The sequence below is a fragment of the Otolemur garnettii genome, unplaced genomic scaffold (assembly GCF_000181295.1).
Source record: "Otolemur garnettii isolate 467f Iridium unplaced genomic scaffold, OtoGar3 scaffold00047, whole genome shotgun sequence".
Lineage (NCBI taxonomy): Eukaryota > Metazoa > Chordata > Mammalia > Primates > Galagidae > Otolemur > Otolemur garnettii.
Genome location: NW_003852442.1, coordinates 7,582,636 through 7,597,795, shown reverse-complemented (window position 1 = coordinate 7,597,795; position 15,160 = coordinate 7,582,636). Strand labels below are relative to the sequence as shown.

Here is a 15,160-nt window from a genome sequence, read left to right as displayed (position 1 = left end):
GTGGCTGGCGCCTTAGCCGGCTGAGCTATAGGCGCCGAGCCTAAAGTAGCATTTCTTTATGATTTTATTTATGAACACACACTTATCTATATATTTCTTTTGGCAATTTCTATATAATGAGATTGTAAATGACATTTTTGTTATTTTGTTAGGTCCAAAGTATTTATGTCCTAACAAATTAGTAACCCTTTGAAAAAAGTAATATATATAATTTGAAAAAAACACTTTAATTTTATATTTCTTCCTGGATTCTTTGATTATTGGTATAGTATCTATTTTTTATAATCAGGAAAAATCTAGAACATTTTCAGTTAAAGTTGAAAAAAATCCTACAAACAAAATATGAAGTTCCTGTTCTTCCTCTGTGGAAATCCCATCACACGTATATTCTTGGCAGGTCTCTTAGTTTACTTTTTAATCTGGGATAAATTAAGGCATTTAAAGCTTTGATCTCAATGTATTTTTTACTCCGTATTTTAAAAGGCATCAATGATAGGATTAGGGCTATTTGAGTCTTTAGTGGAAGTTCCCAAATTCATTTGTTCATGGAGTTCTACTTGTCTCAGTAATTCTTTGTATAGTGCCTCTAAATCAACACTTTGATTTAGAAAGCAGATTAGGTCCAAACAGCTTAATAAGCATTTATTTCCTGACAATTGACTAACAACGTCCAAGTGATTAGGCCAACTGTGTTTGCTAATTGGCACATAGGGGAGCTGGGTGCCTGCCCTCCCAGGAAGACTGGGAGGCAGGGGGGCCCTATCATCCTAAGGATTACATTCCACAGGAATGGCTCCCTGTCCTTCAGAAAGACACTCCTGGGTTGTAAAACTCCCAAGAGGCTGGTGTCTCAAAGGGGCAAAGAAAGAATTGACCACTGAAAGTTTCCTGAAGTTTACACTGTCAGAAAGGGAAATCAGGGGCTTTCGTCAGCATGAAACCTGTCTACACCTTAGGCAAGGTGAGGGGAATGTTAAAGCCTCGTTAGTCTCTGTAGTCAGAAGAATTACATAGTATTGTTTTCAACTGGAAAAATCCTGTAAGCAAACCCTGAGTTCCCATCCTTAGTTTTAATAAAGGGGATGGCAGAAATCCCATCAGGAATATATTCTTCCCAGGTTTGCTCGTTTGTTTATTTTTTGATCTGGGATGAATCAGGGTATTTAAAGCCTTGGTCTCAAAGTATCTTTCATTCTAAATTCCAAAGTCATTAATAATCTGATTAGCACTATTTGAATCACTACCCGAAGTTCCTAAATGTTTTCATTCATGGTACCCTATGGTAATTTTTTACTGTGCCCCTAAGCCAAAAGATATCCCTAACATTTAAAAAGCAGTTTAGGTTCAAAGTATTTATGTCCTAACAAATTAGTAACCATTTGAAAAAGTAATATATATAATTTGAAAAAAACACTTTAATTTTATTTTTAATCACAATTACTCAGTAGTTAGACATGTGTACCTGTTGGACGCTGCATAATATTTTCAAAGTTTGGAGTAAGATCAGACTTCAGTAGGGTCATTTTCTATCCAGTGTTAAAAAAATCAATTACTAAAAATCCAGCTTCTCAAAGATGGGATATGATTAAAGGGAATGTATTATCATCTAATGCTGAAACTAAATTACTTTGAGCCAGTAAGTCACGCATCTGTCTGACACATGCCAGATAGTTCTCTTGAAAATTTTAAGATATGCTGGGAGCCCCCGTGGGTGTGATTCAGCTCCCAGAGCGCCTCCAGCATATCATTTAAAATTCTTAAGTCTATTCCACCTTCCTGGACATACACACTGTGTGAATAAACACATTCTCCCTTCCTGCTTCTTTCTTTCCTTTTCTTTTTTCCTTCTTTAAATGTTTAGTCAATGTAGTAATTCAGTGTGATGAAATAAACGTTCTATCACGTAGGCTGTTGATATCCCTGGCACCATACTGAATTCACGTTATGTCGCTTAGGGGGAGTAGAGGGCTCTGTATAGTGAGGCATGATGATGATTACACAGTGACTGCCTGACATCTCATGAATGTAATGATCCGAGGTCTGGTTCAGGGGACTGACCCATTCATCATGTTGGATTTGCTCTTTATGTTATGGCTGGTATCTTTCTTTCACATGAGCATGTATAAATAATCAGTAATTTGTGGTATCAAAAGATGAAAACGGCGATTGTATCTGTACCTTCTTTCAGGTGTTTGCCCAACTACTGTGAACACGGTGGTGAATGCTCTCAGTCCTGGAGCTCCTTTCACTGTAACTGTTCCAACACCGGTTACAGGGGAGCCACCTGCCACAACTGTAAGCCAGTCACACCTGCTCGTGCTTGTTGCGTGTTGAGTTCTTCATTCCATTTTCCATTTTCATTTTCGCTGCTCTGTGTGTATATATGTCTGTGTGCAAACTTAGCATCCAGTAGTTAATTCACACTTCATTTCATAAAGTCAAGGTAGCATTTAGAAATACATAATACAAAATAAGAGAGCAAAGAGTAGGACAGCCGACGATGGACGCATAGAAAATGAAGGGTGGCTAAGTCTAACAAATGAAGTGAAATGCAGAATGCATAACAGTCTTGTTCTGTTCCTTGAATTGGGCCAGCATTTCAATTCTAAACTTTCTAGAAGACACAGTATAAGTGGAAACATGATCTGTTTACCAAATTCTTGACTGTTCAGACAATTAAAGAGGTTCTCAGAAACAGCCCTGGGTGGACTGGGTAGGGTGGCTTGTGATAGGGATATCCAGATGTCAACTAGAGACTGGCTATCCAGTAATGGTTTAACCCCATTAAATGATGATGATAAAGATAAGGGTGGTAGAACCAATTACATTAATCAAAATAGGTAACTTTCTTGAGTACTCTGTAAATGCCAGGCACTGGTCCAGGATTTTATAGGTCCTAACTCATTTAATTATGGTAATCACCTTAGTAGGTGGATACTATTATCATCTCTAATTTATGTAAGAAGTAATAGATAATTATCAAGATGTCTAAGGCTACTTAAAATAGTTGGGGCAGAGTGAGGAGGTAAGTCATGAAGTCATATTCCAGAGTCTAGGGTCACAACCAGTCCCCTTTTCCTGTATTGTAAGTTGTGTAATCTTTTCCCTGATAAAATGTTTACATGTATGATAATGCCCATGCCATTTTGTTGTCCCATTGTTCTTTTGTTGTTGTTGTTTTGTTTTCCTTTTTTTATGTCCTTCATCTGGTGAGGAATCTCCACTTGCTTTGTGTGTGTAATAGGGAGACCAAAAGGCTTCTTTTTGGCCTTTCCCATTTTTTTCCCCATTGTTACTGATGTTTCTGACCAGCTGAGCACCTACTTCCAACTCCCATTGCCCTGATTTAAGGCGTGGTCTTAGGTGCAAAGTCACCCCTCACAACCCTGGTCTATTGCATGTTCACTGCTTTGTATTCCTGCCAGAGTTGGCACTGGCTCCCTGGGCTCCCAGCCATGGGGCTGCACAGAGGCCCCCCAGAATTCCTCAGTCAGGGATGGAGAGGGCACGATCGGGAAAACCAGCACCATTTCTGGATATCAGTCATACATGGTGAACAGCCTCACAAGATTCTACAAAGAATACTTGCTGGTGACAAGGCCACACCTCATCTGTAACCAGAGGCTGCCTCACTTGTCCCCAATCACCTAGCTAGTAGAGTGGCATCATATTTTAATATTTATACCTTCCATCTTACATTTTAGCTAACTCAAAATAGAAAGCTATTAAATATGTTTAATAGACTAATTATTCATCTTTAATTGTTATCAATGAATGAATCTAAATATAAAGCAAACAACTCTGATGAAAAACATTAGAAATAAATTAAGTTACTTTCATCTGTGGCCCACAATTTGATCCAATAATTGAGTTAATTTATTAGTTTCTGGAGCAGGCCGTCCAAATGAGCTGAAGGTTTTTGTCCTTAACTGTTCTGAGAAATGGAGCCAAAATAACAGGCCTGGTTTTAGTGGAGGGGCTGAGAGGGCTGTTTTTTTCTTTTAAGGAAATAATGCATTTAAAGTCACATTATGAAAATTTAAGCAGCATAAAGCAGAGGTCCTTCCATTATCCTCAACTGATTGGGTGGCTTTTTCACTACTAGTACCCAGCTCAAAGTTACATGTGTGTTCTGCTAACTTCTAAGGCGATTATGGACACATTTATAAGAATAGAGAAATTTACATGGGCCACTATGACGTTTCTGAGACAGCCTGTGTCACGGTCCCCGGGGTTCCTTCTGATTCTCCCGGGAGGATTTCAACCTGCTCAGCCTGTGGGTGATGCTAGGAAGTCTTCTTTTGTTTCCATCCACACGGACTTTACCTATCCTGATTTTTGTGTATCTCAAAACTTCATAATGGCCTCAAGTAACCACTGTTACGTGTCTTCCTCAGTGCACAACCTGAAAGTGTGACTGGGAGACATCCCATGCTTACGTTTGTATCAGTGCGGTATAGAACAGACACAAAATAAAACCATCGGTCTGTGAAAGAGTGGGGCAGTAAATTTATATGATATGTGAAATGTTTTAACATTGAACAAATCAACCACATTATTTCATGTTGTCACGTAATTTTAAAAACTAAAATAGATTTAGAGAAGAATATTCAGGAGATTGTTTATTTCTCATTTCACGGTGTAAAAGGCTTAATGAAAGTTATCAGTATTTTTAGCCAAGTGTTCAGTGAAAGGTATGCATTATTATATATAGGTGTTAATATCAAATCTTGTACATGGCAAATGTATAATTGTATAATTAAAATATCCAATTATGGATCAAAACAAATTGAGAGCACTTGAGGGCATATTTCATATAAGATTTCCTTCTGCTTTAGAATTTTAATTATCTTGAATTCTCATTACAGAGATTTAGAGAAAGTTTTTCTTTTGCGAATTACTTTAAAAATTATTGATGAGAAGCTTTGTGAGTCATACTTGTTTTATGAAAAAACATTTTATCTATAATTTTCTATGAAAAAGAAGTATAGTTACCACATTATTTCAAATGTGTTTATTGCATAATTATGGGATAACAGCAGATTATTTAAGGAGATTACCCTGTTGTGCTTCAGATGTTAGGTTACTACAAGGTGATAGCAGAATTAGAAATTCCAAAATAGATGTCACAGGATAAGTTACCACATTATAATTATAAGGATCTTAATATTTAAACACCTATCTTCTCTTTCCTTGTTCTTCCTAATGTAAAAATAAGCTAAATTTCATTTTGACCAAGCACTTTTATTTTCCTTTAGTAATAAAAAGGTCATAAAATTTAGCCCTAGTCTTTATTCTTTTCTACATAATCAGTTTCATCTTATTATTTTTTAAATAATAATAAATCAATTTCGTCTTATTATTTTTTAAAAAAATAAATGAGTTTTGTTTTAAAGTGAGTTTTGCTCTTTCTCCTGGTCAGTAATGTACATACTAAATTTCAAGACTTAGAGTATCTTGTGTCCAAATTAAAAGTTAAGCGATCTAGGTCTTATGGTGTATTAACGATGGCCCTTTCCCTTTGTTGACAGCTATCTATGAGCAGTCATGTGAGGCCTACAAGCACAGAGGAAATGCTTCAGGGTTTTACTATATAGATGCAGATGGAAGTGGTCCCCTGGGGCCGTTTCTTCTATACTGCAACATGACTGGTGAGTTAATCAGCTTTTATTTAGTAGTTACATTTGCTTGAATGCTTTAAATACACAAAATTAAAATGAAATAAGGAGAAAATTGGCCTAATTTGCAACTTGGTTAAAATACATGGAATTGTGTTGAGTCAGAGAAGTAAACATAAATCTTCAAAAGGTAGTAAATGTTAAATATTTAAATGTTACTCTTTATTCACATAGTGTCTGTAAAACATCTAATAATAAAAGTTGCCTACTGTGTCCCAAAACAAAAAGGATAGACTTATTTTTCAGAGAAGACTGTGCATGTAAAAGCTTCAAACAATATTTCCTTTTGCAGTGTCTGTGGGTATAAAGTCTATTTATTCCTGCATTCTCTACTAACACAGATTTACATAGAAAGCAGTATTCATGAACGTATATTTGATTAAATTCAACATTCATTCATCATCACAGAGAAAACTCAATAGATTACTATTAATAGTAGAAGAATCTTTCCTTACTTTGATAGAGTAGCCTCTAGCACGTCTAATAGCTTAGAGTGGAACAGCAAAAGCTCTCCCCTCCTATCAGCGTGAATATCACTCTGTCCATAGTGGAGGTCCTAGCCAGCCCGGCCAAGCAGGAGACGGAAACAAAGAACTAAACACTGAGAGAAGAAATCTAAGATTGCTGTGACTTGTAGATGACCAGTGTTATATTAATATATTAAGAACATTTTAAAATATCTACAGATAAATAACAGCTAAAGTTTAGGCTTATCACTGCATATCAAATGAGCAGAAAATTAACTTTATTCGTAGTGTGTAGAACGTGACTTTTTAAAAGATGATATTTTCAATAGCATCAAAAATCTCTAACACATGGTAATAAATCTAATGAAAGTTAAGCAAGGCTTCTGCATGGGTAAGTATAAAATGCTCTTTAGAGAAACTAAAGTCCCAAGTAAATGGAGGAATGTAGAATGCTCATTGATTAGAAGATTTAGTATTGCATATTTTTAATTCTGGCAAACTAGATATTGATTCAGTGCAAACCTAAATCAAGATTTCAGCAGGGTGTTTGTTTGTAAGTTGATATGATTTTTTTTTTATTAAAACGAGCCAGTAGATTCTAAAATTTATGAGCAAATATGAAGGGACAATAAGAATCAAATCAATCTGAAGAACAAGTTGGAGGACTCAGCTCTACCAAATATAGACATTATACTGACAGATGAAGCAAAATAGGATATAAAGCTAAACTAATAGACCAATAAGATGAAACAGAGACTTTGTAAACAGACTCAGTCGTATATGGATAACTGATTCATTGCCACAGTGGTACTGATGTGTAGTGAAGGAAAGATGGTCTTTGTAATTGGTAGTGCTGGTGGAAATTATACATAAATGTCAGAAAAAAGAAATATTGATCCATTCCTCATCAAATACACAGAAAAAATAGACCGTAGATGAACTATGATGTCCAATATGGTAGCCACTAGCAATGCATACCTATTTAAATTCAAATTTAATTAAAATTAATTATAAAATTAAACAACTTTTAAAGTACATTTTACAAATTCAAACAAATTTAAATAGTTTAATTAAAATAAGATTAAACTGAATGTTGATTTTTTTTTTCTTAGTCTCCCCAGGTATTCTGTAGCTAGTAGGGAAATAGTTTCACAGGTGTAGAAACTTCCCATCACCACAGAAAATTACATGGAAAAGTGCTGTGGTAGGAAGTCATAGCTTTATGCAGAGAGACAAGAGGAAAAGGGTGGTATTAAACTGAGGCGGGGGTGTTGCAGAGGAAGATTTACTGCTTAAAATTGAACAGTGAATATCTAGGGACATAATCTTTCAGGCAGAGGAAAGAGTTAAGCACTAAGTCCCCAGACAGATGTGTTCAGGTATCTGGAGTATGGGGGTAAGTGGGGAGCAGTAAGAGTGTGTGGGGGACTGATAGGGAAAGAAGAGTCAGGAGTGGGGGTGATGAGAAGATGCGGAGGAGTCTAAGCAATGGTGGGAGGAAATCTCACTTCCGTTCATTAATCACACTTGCTCTTGGGCTGGGAAATGCCCCTGCAGGAGTCTGTATACTGCCTGTGATGGGAGTTAAGAGACCTGTTAAGAGAACATGTTAAGTAATGTAAGAATGAGCTGATGAGGTGGCTTCTTACACCAGACAATAGCAGTACAGATGGGGGAAGGAGGTTAGACTTATTCACTGAATACCTATGAGGTGTGAGGAAATAAAGGGGCCAAAATAACACCTTAGTTTTTGGCTTGGGTAGTGGAGGGTTTGAGCCGCTGTTATTTGAGATTTGATCAGAAGATGTTTGCAGCAGAAAGACCAGAAGCTCTGTCTTACACACCTATTTGAGTCTGAGAGGTCAATTACACAGTAAACTAAGATACCTAGGGGGCATTAGGATATGGGCACAACAGTGCTTTTATACTGCTCAGAAAACCGCAGGAGGTGGTAAAATCGGGGCCACTCATGTTTGAGGGGAAGTTACTATAGAATGTGTCTTTGCAGGTATTTCATACAGCCCCATACAGCCCCACCTGGTAGCTCCCACTGGTTCTCATAACCATTGCAAACATTGTCCTGTATAACAAAGCTGCCTAATATAAATGGCTCACAATGCTTGTCTTCTTAATGAAGCTCCTAAGTCTGCACAGTACAGATTCCCAGACCACATCGCAGGAGATTCTGACTGGGAGTTGAGGTGGGATGAGGTGATTCTTATGCGTGCCCAGGTTTGGGAATTGAGGAAGGACAGACTTCTCTGTTGTGTGAGAATAAAACATAAGTATGAAAGACTTGATGGAGAAGAAAGGAAAATTTTACAAATACGAGATATTAATTCAAGTGTCAAATGTACATACTTTTCTTTTTCCAGTTTTGATAGGATGTATTGTGAGTGAGATTTGTTTAACAGTCTATAGCTACAAACCTGTGAATTCTGTGCTCCCACAAATACATCCTGAGCTGTTCACTTACTCATGTTGTGTAAAGTTTTGATGCTGATAATTAGATAGCTCTATGTTTTTGAAGCTTTAAAACACACAATACATGTACATTACTGGGAATAGTTACCTCCTATAAAGTAACCATGAACACTAGATTAGCAAATACTGAACCGTAGCTCCGAGGGGAAATACAGTTAGATTAGTTTCCTACAAGCCTCCAGCCACAACATTCTCACCAGCCGATCAATACATAATCTTGTTTTATGTGTGTTTCAGATTAAAGACACCTTATTTAATACATATTGTTGATTCATTAACATTGAACTTGTAGCCAACAGCACTGTAACTCAGGCCTAAACAAAGCTCATCTAATCCTTGTGTTTCCTTTATGAGGCATGCTGCATGCAGCCTTCAGCACTCAGGAGCACCACACTAGGTTGCCATCGTAGACAGCAGACTTACAAGGAAAAGCACAGAAATGTAAAATAGTGGCACCTAATAGACCACAAATAGAACATTTATAGTGTTAAACAAGGAGACAGTGTCCCTCCTTTCACCTTTAACTATGCGGTAGGCGATCCAAATGTGTGCAGCTCTGTACAGGCCAGAAGGACTGACTGCAAAAGCATCAGGGTTACCAATAAATTTTAGCAAGTAGAAAAATTCACAAATAATGAAGATCCCAAAGAAACAAATCTATATCTTATGTTTATTATGAATACTAATCCAGTAATTTATAGGCCACTTGTATTTTTATCTAAATAATAGTGAAATTATCAAGTTCATTTTATTGAATGCAGTCTTTTTTTTCTATTAAATATTTGCATCATCATATTACATCACAACTTAATGTACCTTATGGCAGATATATCTTTGATAAACAAATTCTTGGGGAAAAAAGTTGTAGTCACATCTCTCAGCAAACTGAAGTGTGTGTGTGTGATTGTGTACACAGATAAGGAGTGTACTGCTTATCACATTGATGTACGTGCTGATCATCATACGTACACACAGGGAGAGAGAGAGAGAGCTATGTGTGTGTGATTATGTACACAGATAAGGAGTGTACTGCTTATCACATTGATGTACGTGCTGATCATCATACGTACACACAGGGAGAGAGAGAGAGAGCAAGAACAAATTCTCCATTTTAGGATTGTAAGGTAAGGTCAAATGGTTCATAAATTTCAAAAGGAGGGGAGGCAAAAAAACAAGACTAGATCCCTGATTATCTAAATTATAAAGAAAATAAGTAAATGAATGAAAGACTGGAACCATTGGAAACATTCAAAGGTTCAAGGTGTTTTAGTCAGATTATCCGGCAGTATTGATGAAAAAGAGGACACTGAGAAAATTTAAAGCTGCACGAATAGCAAGATATTGAGGGCAGAGGATGATGCCCAGTGTCAGCTGAGAGTCTCCAGAAGCTCTAGACTATGGGAACTTATTCAAACAGAGTGACAACCTCCGAGCGTAACAACCCCAGTGAGAAATACGGGTTACCACTTGGAACTCTCCTTATTAATCTGGTTTTGCAAATGAGGAAACCAGGACTTGGGAAGGTTAAGTGTAGCAGGCTGAGAAGTGTCGGGAGAGAGAGAGCAACGCTGAAACCTTGGGCTCTTTTCCCACAGTCTGAACGTTTTCTCCCGTAGATAGGTTACCTTCTGTCCCCGTCCCATTGCTTATAGCCAACAACATACTGCTAGTTACACAAATCAGGCGTATCAAGTGTAAAAACAAGACAAAATGTTGAATCAGTAACTTGCAAATATGCATCTTATTTGAAAATCTAGTTATTTGCCTAGAATGCATCAAATTATTCCACATGTAGTAAAACACCTCTAAGAATTACAAACTGAAAGATACTGAGAAAAAAGTCTTTATTTTGAGTGAGTATCTCCTAAATTACATGAAAAACTGAAATTTCTTAGTAAACAAAGTATTCTAAATATAATTAAAAAATAATTAGTCTAGAAAAGGTGAATACCAGTGGCTGTCCCTTCAAGATGTACAGACTGTTTTCTTCCACTCTAAATTTATTGCTTTTTCTATAATGAAATAGTTTTATATTCAGAATGTTTCTCATCAGACTTTGCGTTGTAAGGACAATTAGTTCAGAGGGGGAAATTGATGAGCTCCAAAGCAGCAGCTTTGAAATCTGGTATGCTTGAAAATTCTATGAGACAGACTCCCCACTTCTGACTACCCCATTACCCAGACTCTTGGGTTTAGTTTCCTTGACTGGGTAAGTTTAGAGACCAAGGTTTGGGTCTCTGCATTACTACCAGCACACCATGTAATTCTGACTGACAGAGGTGCCTCTTAGACCATTCCATGGAAGGCTGGAGAACACGAGACTTCTAATTATTATTTTTATTTTAGAGATCTCAATAATGCTAATAGAGATTAGCATTATTATTTTTATTTTAGAGATCTCAATAATAAGGGCCTTGCTAATAGCCACGAGGGCTAATAACTAACTGCTATTACTCAAACTTAGCCCTATTTGTACTGAGTTTTGCTCTAGAATGCTGTCTGTCCTTTCACCTCCCCCGCTGTCATTAACACAGCTCCTCCACCCCTCAGCTATCCAGCATGAAACAACATAAGCTTCGCAGCCGTGTTGCTTAAACAGCATGTTTTTTTTCCTTTATGCTGTTATCACACTAAAAAAATAGCAGTCAGCCTAAGGTAAATCAAATTCTTAATTACTCAGTTGCTTTATTTACAATTCATATTATTACAAATGTCTTCAGGGAGAGACGCTGGTAGACACAAACTGCCTCCCAATGTTTGTAAACTTCTCGTACGTTTCTGCCTAGTGTAGCTGTCTCCTCTCCCTTATTTTCCCGTTTCCTTACACTGCCACTCTCTCTGTGTTGAGTAAAAGAGAATCCTCAACAAAGACACATCATGACTCTCATGCACATATAAAAATAAAAGCTCAGAAACACTTTTTAAAAGATCATGTGTAATACCTTATTAATGAAGAAATTTAAGAAGCTACAACCAGTTCAAGGGAAAACCCCAAACGCAAACTCTTCCACACATCAGAACATTCATATAAATGTGCGTGTGTGCAACACTGGCTTCCACAGTGGAGGAGGGAAGGCAGTGGAACCTGCACCCCCTGGAAGTGGCTTGTCCATAGAAGAATTCTTTATTGTCAGAAAACAGTGTGTTTATTTCTAAGCAAAGAAAAAATCTGGTGGCCGAGTGCAGTGGCTCACACCTGTGGTCCTAGCAGTCTGGGAGGCGAGATGGGTGGATCACTTGAGCTCAGGAGTTTGAGAGCAGCCTGAGCAAGAATGAGACCCCATCTCTACTAAAAATAGAAAAACTAGCCGGGCGCTGTGGTGGGTGCCTGTAGTGCCAGCTTCTTGGGAGGCTCAGGCAAGAGGATGGCTTGAGCCCAGGAGTTTGAGGCTGCTATGAGCTCTGACACCACAGCACTCTACCCAGGGTGGCAGAGTAAAACTCTATCTCAAAAAAAAAAAAAAGATAAGGAAAAGTCTGGCAACCTAGACTAAAGAATGATTAAATATGTCTTGGAAGTTAGAGACAGTAAATTGCTCTGAAGAGATTGAAAGGCTTCTCTCACCCAGCCCCATTTGCTTACTTTCTAAGAGTAATAAAAGCCTAAAGACTTGTACTTTCTCTCCTCTATTTTTTTATTTTTTTGGCAGTTTTTGGCTGGGGCTGGGTTTGAACCCACCACCTCAGTATATGGGGTCGGCACCCTACTCCTTTGAGCCACAGGCACTGCCCTGTACTTACTTTCCTCTAAAAAGAATTTGTGACATTCCAGAGCCCAAATCTCTCACTCAGGGGATAGGAGGAGGAGAGATCCTGCTGGCTACACTCTATCAAGTCTAAGCCTCATAATCTTGGGGTTCCTTTCTGGGGGTGTAACTCCAGCATGCACAGGTGCACCTGGCCCTCAGCACATCAGCGTATGGAAAGAGGTGTGAAGATTCCCTGTTACGAAGTGGCCCCTGCTCCAGAGGTCCTCTGTGTCTGTTAGGGTGGGTGGGTAGACCAGCGGGAGATCTGTATCCGTGGCAAGATAACGCATTAACTTGCAAGTAGGGCAACATCTCAGCCCCTTCAGTTTCAGAGGCAACATTATTTTTCAATCCTATTAAATACCCACAGTTTCCAGAGTTTTATAAAACAGCTCAAAGGCAATCAATGAACATTTCAGAGCCACCATAGAATCAAATTCAGACAATGCATTGTTTTTATTCATCCATTTGTTTGGGTTATTCCCCCATTTCTTCAACAAATACCTTCTTTTACGTGTTGTTATACCAAGCCCCTGTGCTCTGTGCTGGAAAGACTGTGGTTCGCAGATCAGAAACTGTTCCTATTCTCCTACAGCAGTGGTTCTCGACCTTCCTAAGGCCGCAGCCCTTTAATGTGGTTCCTGTGGGTCTCGACCCACAGGTTGAGAACCACTGTCCTAGAGTTACAGACTACTGAGCTTACAGAATGGCCTCCAATAAAATAGGTGACGCAGTGTCAAATTATAAATTGTGATAAAGCAGAAGTATATATTTTTCATGATTTTTCTTTCTAAATAAGTGTAGAAACCTCAGATAACATATTCCTGTCTGAAAGGACAGCAGAGGCCCTACAATGAGAATTTTCACAGATTTCCTGATGCATCAGGCACATGGGGTTTGGAACCCAGATACGGAGACACCCATTTCCATAGCTCATGATCTGCTGTGATGATTCTGGGCTGTCTGCTTTGCCGTGGAAATGTAGAGGGGCTGATGAGCATGACATCTGTTTGACATCATACCTTGTAGTGCTTTTTGTTAGAAAATAAAATTGCTTACAGAAATGTCTCCACAGAGAAATATTTTAGAATTCCAGCATTTCAGTAATTACCTGAGGTGCCTTTAATGATTGTCCCACCTTGTAGCCTTGAATCCCTTACAGCACCTGTCAAGGTCTTTAGAGTCATGTGTTAATTGTGACCCAGTGGTTGCTAAACTGTAGGGGAGTCTCTCTCAGTGGATCCGGAAGGCAAAGAGACAAACGCTTCCAGCGTGTTTATTTTAGGCTCTTTTGGCAGCCGGGTCATAAGATTCGCCACTGATTTGCCACAAGAGAAGGGGGATAGTTTTGTTTGACAGTAAAAGCAGGGTCACAGATTTACCTGGTTAATAATATCTTTCAACTTCTGATAGCCAAGGATGAGTTAGCTAACATTATAGGATTTCACGCCTACTGTGTTGCCTCATTCTGCCAATTTATTTTCCAAATTTGGAAATGGACGCTCAGATTTTACCCGACTTGATCTGACTCAGATCTGGTACCTTTACCAGATCTGTCCCTTAGCTCTCCCGATGGCCTCAACACTGTCCTGCTGGCCGCCCATGATGAATTTCATTAGCTTACGTAACAAGTTCTCTTTGAGAAAAGCATTCTTCTGATAGGGTGAGCTGAAAAGTAAAGGGGAAATAGAAGTAAGAGCTATTGTTTCGCAGATAATAACCCACATTAGCAAGGCACCGGGCTGTGGTGTTTATCTGGCCTGCTTTAGCCTGCCTCTCTGTGCCAGCCTTTGAGGCCTGTGAGAGGGGTGGGAAGGAGACTTTGCAAAGTCCATCTCCTTAATCGTACTTTGATTGTTGAGCCGTGTAAATGTATTAGCTAAAAAGGGGCAGGGGAAAAACTATCACTGTTTTCCTCCAATTTAGAATTACTCTGTAATACAGAAGAGTTATGTGACTTAACAGCACATATAAAGTGGGGTATTGGCAACTTCCAATCTGTTTTTTGCCTATTAAATCAGAGCCTTTTGATTAATCTGTTCCTGTGCCTGCATACATCACAGCACGTTCAGTGTAAAGTCTATTCCGGGCAAGTCTAAGGGTGCATACGCTCTGCTTATCTTCTCTTATAAACATTGTGGGACTTTTCTTTCATCTAAGTAATTTTGATAATCAGTATGATGGAAATGTTGGCAGATGTTCAGGTACCAGTAGCGATAGGTCTGGTTGATACTCCGTGATATTTTATTTTGTGTTAGTTGAGTTGCCAGTGCTGTGTCAGATGTACTTAATTCAGGAGAGTAACCCCCTTTTGTATGGCTGAACTGTGTAGATCTCATGAACCAAAATGAATATTTCACTTTGATTTAAGAAGAAAGATATGCATAGTCCTAATTAAATGGTAACTAAAGAAATGTACCCTGGCTATAACATTGGTACTTTCCTTTTCCTGGTAATATAAGTAAAGTCATTACTTAACATTATGTAACATGAAATTTTTCACTAATTCTATCACATTTTTTTCATAATGTAGCATCACTAAATTCTGAGTGTGTCAATAGTCAATAAAGTTTTATAATTATAATAAACAGCATTCTTCTGTTTCTTTTTCTCTCTTTTTTTTTTTATTGAATGGTAACTGTGTACATTGATGCACTTTGGGGGTACAGTGTGGTGTTTTCACACACAATCCAAGACACTTCCATCAAACTGGTTAACATAGCCTTCATGTAACTTTCTTAGTTATTATGTCAAAACATTCATATTCTACTCATAGAAAGAT

At 38.1% G+C, this 15,160-nt stretch overlaps 1 protein-coding gene across 6 annotated transcripts in view; it reads left to right on the top strand.

Moving 5' to 3' along the window:
* CNTNAP4 (contactin associated protein like 4) overlaps nt 1-15,160 on the top strand; it is a 237,181-nt gene that overhangs the window by 159,023 nt on the left and 62,998 nt on the right. For all 6 annotated transcript variants that reach the window (XM_012806123.2, XM_023514116.1, XM_012806122.1 and 3 more), the window contains 2 exons: nt 2,189-2,295; nt 5,532-5,651. In XM_012806123.2, the coding sequence (XP_012661577.1) occupies nt 2,189-2,295; nt 5,532-5,651 (227 nt within the window). The remainder of the gene's footprint in view (nt 1-2,188; nt 2,296-5,531; nt 5,652-15,160) is intronic.